At 35.6% G+C, this 3,741-nt stretch overlaps 1 protein-coding gene across 1 annotated transcript; it reads left to right on the forward strand.

Annotated features, from left to right (window-relative positions):
- On the forward strand, positions 2,632 to 3,741 carry LOC110012294 (uncharacterized mitochondrial protein AtMg00810-like). The gene is made up of 3 exons (XM_020695261.1): positions 2,632 to 3,085; positions 3,181 to 3,506; positions 3,604 to 3,741. The coding sequence occupies exons 1-3, from the start codon at positions 2,632 to 2,634 to the stop codon at positions 3,739 to 3,741; spliced, it is 918 nt and encodes a 305-aa protein (XP_020550920.1).

Genomic DNA, 3,741 nt, shown 5'->3' on the forward strand with positions numbered 1-3,741 from the left:
ACCGGACGGAGACAGAGAGAGTTAAGTGCTACTCACACGTAGCAGAATGAGCGCACCTCCACCGTCGGATTGACATCAGCTGTAATCTGACTGTTGATATTATTTTACTTCTGATTAATTAATCATAGGATTTTGTTTGACTGAGAAATTGACTGACAGCTTGTTGACTTGCGCCGCGGCCAAGAAATTACTAGCATATTATTCGCAATTTGAAAATTTAATAAGTCAATAAAATCGATAGGTGAGAAAGACGAAGATCTCGACGCCAACGCCAACAATATATCTATAGATGATAAATATTTTTAAATTCTATAATTATCACTAATTTTATAATAATTTAATTTTATTTTTATTTTTTAAATTTTTTGTACACAATATAAAATCATATGTTATTTTTAACTGTAAAGAGACTTATAATTGTTAAAAAATTTTAATAATTTTTTTAGAGTAGTATCTCACTGATGGCTCAGGCCCCCCAAAAGGAGGCCTTCTTCACCTTCTACCTAAGTTGTGCGGAAAAAACCCAAACCAATTCCAGGTAACAGCCAAGCTTCATAGGGTCTTTCTGTCCAAGTACAAGTAGTCCACATTTTTACAAACATGTCTATTGCATCGAGCCTCTCTATAAGACAAGTCTCTATAAGACAACGCGTTAATTTCTATAAGAACGGTGCGTTCCAATGTATGAAGTGGGAGAGAAGGGATGTCATAATTGGGGTTTTGAATAAGACGACCTTTTGATTTTTCATTTGATTCGTTGGAAAAGTAATAAAAATGAGAGGTGTTAAGTTTTTGATCGTTCTAACGTTGAGTTTTTTTCCGCTTATTTATTAAAATGTTGAATATATTATTAAATAAAAATTCAAAATTTTAATTATTAAAATTCAAATAATTATTATATATCTTTAATTAAAAATAGCAGGGTCGTGTAAGAATTTATAAATAAATAAATATATATATATATATATGTTAGTTGTTAGTAGCACTGACGACTTATATTACAAATGCAAGTCTACCCCATTTAGAGTAGACTTGCATTTAATTTATTTTTACAACATTTTGATAAATAAGTTGAATTTTTTTATTTTTTAAAAAAGTAACAATTGGTGATTTTCATTACTCTAATTATTAAAGTTAATTTTAGAGGATATTCATATTTTTTCAAAAAATAAGAAAATAATTGTTATTACAATAAATTTTAAGAAAAATTATTATAATTTACCCTAAGATATTTGTCGCATATGCAAGTCGTATCACTAGTACTGTGATCATATGCTTTTGGGGTCTATCTTGATTGCATATGATTTTGGTAATTCAATTATAATGATGACAGAGGGGGTAGCATTTTTTATTTTATTATTTATGGAATTAATATATTTGGTTCCATAAGCTAAAAAATTAGTATTTGAAATCAAAAAATGCTATAATTTTTTTTATAGGACCATATATGTTATAATTTTTATCCTATAGGACCAAAAATACAGCACCTTCTACTCACTATATTTAATGATCACTATTTCACCATTTTCTTAGTTATAATTCATTCTATAAGTAATTTCTTTTCAATCTGTAAAGTAAATTCTAATTTATCAATATAATATATAAATATCACAAGAGATAATAGATATCGAGAAAAGTTTATATTTACCCTTATAGGATGTCCTCATATTCATAACCTCAAAGGGAAATAGCGTAACAGCCAACAGTACAAAATTTTAATGCAAACCTGGCAAAAGAATAGAATATTTAACAACCAAATAGCCAAAAACCCTAACTTCAGATGTCACAACTGACCCACCTAATAAGAACAACGGAACGACTCAAAGTCCAATATAGCCAGTCAATGTGACCTATCTCCTGAAAAGTATGTGGCAAGAAATGAGTTGCCTACTCAGTAGGCATAACTAACTAGTCTATATATATACACACGGGCAGCAGGTCATGTACAATGCAATCACATTAACTAACAAATATTCGTCATATAGCAACAACAAATGTAAGGAATAATACATGCCACAACTGTACATCAATTCACGACATAATATTTGATGTTATCTTTATTTAGAGCCTTACTTACTCTAATTGAAGTACATTAGTCAATGATTTTGCCGGCCATCGTCATCATCTCAGACAAACAACACAGGATATCCATTGTATGTGATATTCTCACACTCTATATCTTAGTATATAGCAATATCATCATAGAATATCACAATAATATGACATCCCCGCACCACCCCAGTGTGTAGGTAACAGTACAGGATATTCTCCGCTACTCAGAATATCCCGATACCCTACGCGCCATGATACATAGCTTAATCCATTTATTTTTCATATTACATCATCAACAACATCATCATCAATCACATTATCGTCAATCATTAACTGTGTTCCCAACTAGGTAAGCACCATCAATTCACAACAGCATTATCATTAACTGTGTTCCCAACTAGGTGGCGAAGGGGTACAATCAAATCGAAGGTGTTGATTATTTTAATTCTTTTTTCCCTGTTGCAAAAATCTGTCACGGTTCAACTATTCTTATCTTTGGCAGCTTCAAAATCATGGTCTTTATTGCAGTTGGACATAAACAACGCTTTTCTACATGGCTGCTTGGATGAGGATGTATACATGGACCCTCCTGCTGGTCTTGATGTTTCCCCAGGTCTGGTTTGCAAGCTTCAACGCTCGTTATATGGACTTAAGCAATGCCAGTGGAATCTTGAGTTTACCGACAGGCTGCTTGCCTTTGGTTTTCGTCAATCTACGCATGAACATTGCCTCTTCACTAAGTGTTCGGATTCTGAGTTTACAGCACTCCTCGATAATGTGGATGATATCCTTTTAACTAGCTTCTCTGAGGCTGTTCTTCATTCTCTCAAACACTACTTGGATCGCCTATTCACCATCAAAGACCTTGGTCCTACATGGTATTTTCTTAGCCTTGAGTTTGCTCGTTCTCCTCATGGCCTACAAGTCACTCAACGCGAATATTTACATGACATCTTGTCTGATTCTTCCATGCTTCATGTTGTGCCTGCTTCCACTCCTTTTCCTTCCAGCCTCAAACTGACTCATGATGGAGGTGCTCTGCTACCAGATCCCTCTCGCTACAGACATCTCATTGGTCGTCTTCTCTATTTGGGCTTCACTTGCAATGATATTTCTTTCGATGTCCAGCAATTGAGCCAGTTTCTTCAAGGCCCCGTACCTCGCATTGGGATGCAACTCTTCACGTCCTCCGCTACCTGAAAGGCACCACCTCCACTGGCATTTTCTTCTATTCTTCTAGCTCAGTCCATCTTACAGCGTATTCTGATGCTTCCTGGGCTTCATGCCTTGACTCCAGTCGCTCCATTACTGGCTACTGCATTTTCTTGGGTACCTCCCTTGTCTACTGGAAGACGAAGAAACAGGCCACGGTTCACATTCTTCAGTTGAGGCAGAATATCGCAGCATGGTCTCCTTTGTTCTACGTGATCTTGCACTCTCTCAATTCCTTTTTGGTGCAACAACAAAGCCACTTTGCACATCACCATGAATCCCATGTTTCACGAGCGCACCAAACATCTTGACATTGATCTCCATTTGGTTCGCGACCAGTTCAAGCTTGGCTTCATCTCACCAACTCACATTTTTGGGTCTGATCAAATTGCATATCTCTTTACCAAGTCTCTTCCTGCTGCTGATTTTGCCCGATTCCTGTCCAAGCTGGGCCTCTCTTCCTCGGCTCCATCTTGA

The sequence above is a fragment of the Sesamum indicum genome, linkage group LG7, assembly GCF_000512975.1.
Source record: "Sesamum indicum cultivar Zhongzhi No. 13 linkage group LG7, S_indicum_v1.0, whole genome shotgun sequence".
NCBI lineage: Eukaryota > Viridiplantae > Streptophyta > Magnoliopsida > Lamiales > Pedaliaceae > Sesamum > Sesamum indicum.

What these genes read in the sequence shown, in the direction of transcription:
- LOC110012294 (XM_020695261.1), top strand. Translation starts at nt 2,632, where the DNA reads ATGGACCCTCCTGCTGGTCTTGATGTTTCCCCAGGTCTGGTTTGCAAG. An exon ending in CAAACTGACTCATGATGGAG is followed by an intron (nt 3,086 to 3,180) that starts GTGCTCTGCTAC and finishes TTCGATGTCCAG; the next exon opens with CAATTGAGCCAGTTTCTTCA. An exon ending in ACTCTCTCAATTCCTTTTTG is followed by an intron (nt 3,507 to 3,603) that starts GTGCAACAACAA and finishes GTTCGCGACCAG; the next exon opens with TTCAAGCTTGGCTTCATCTC.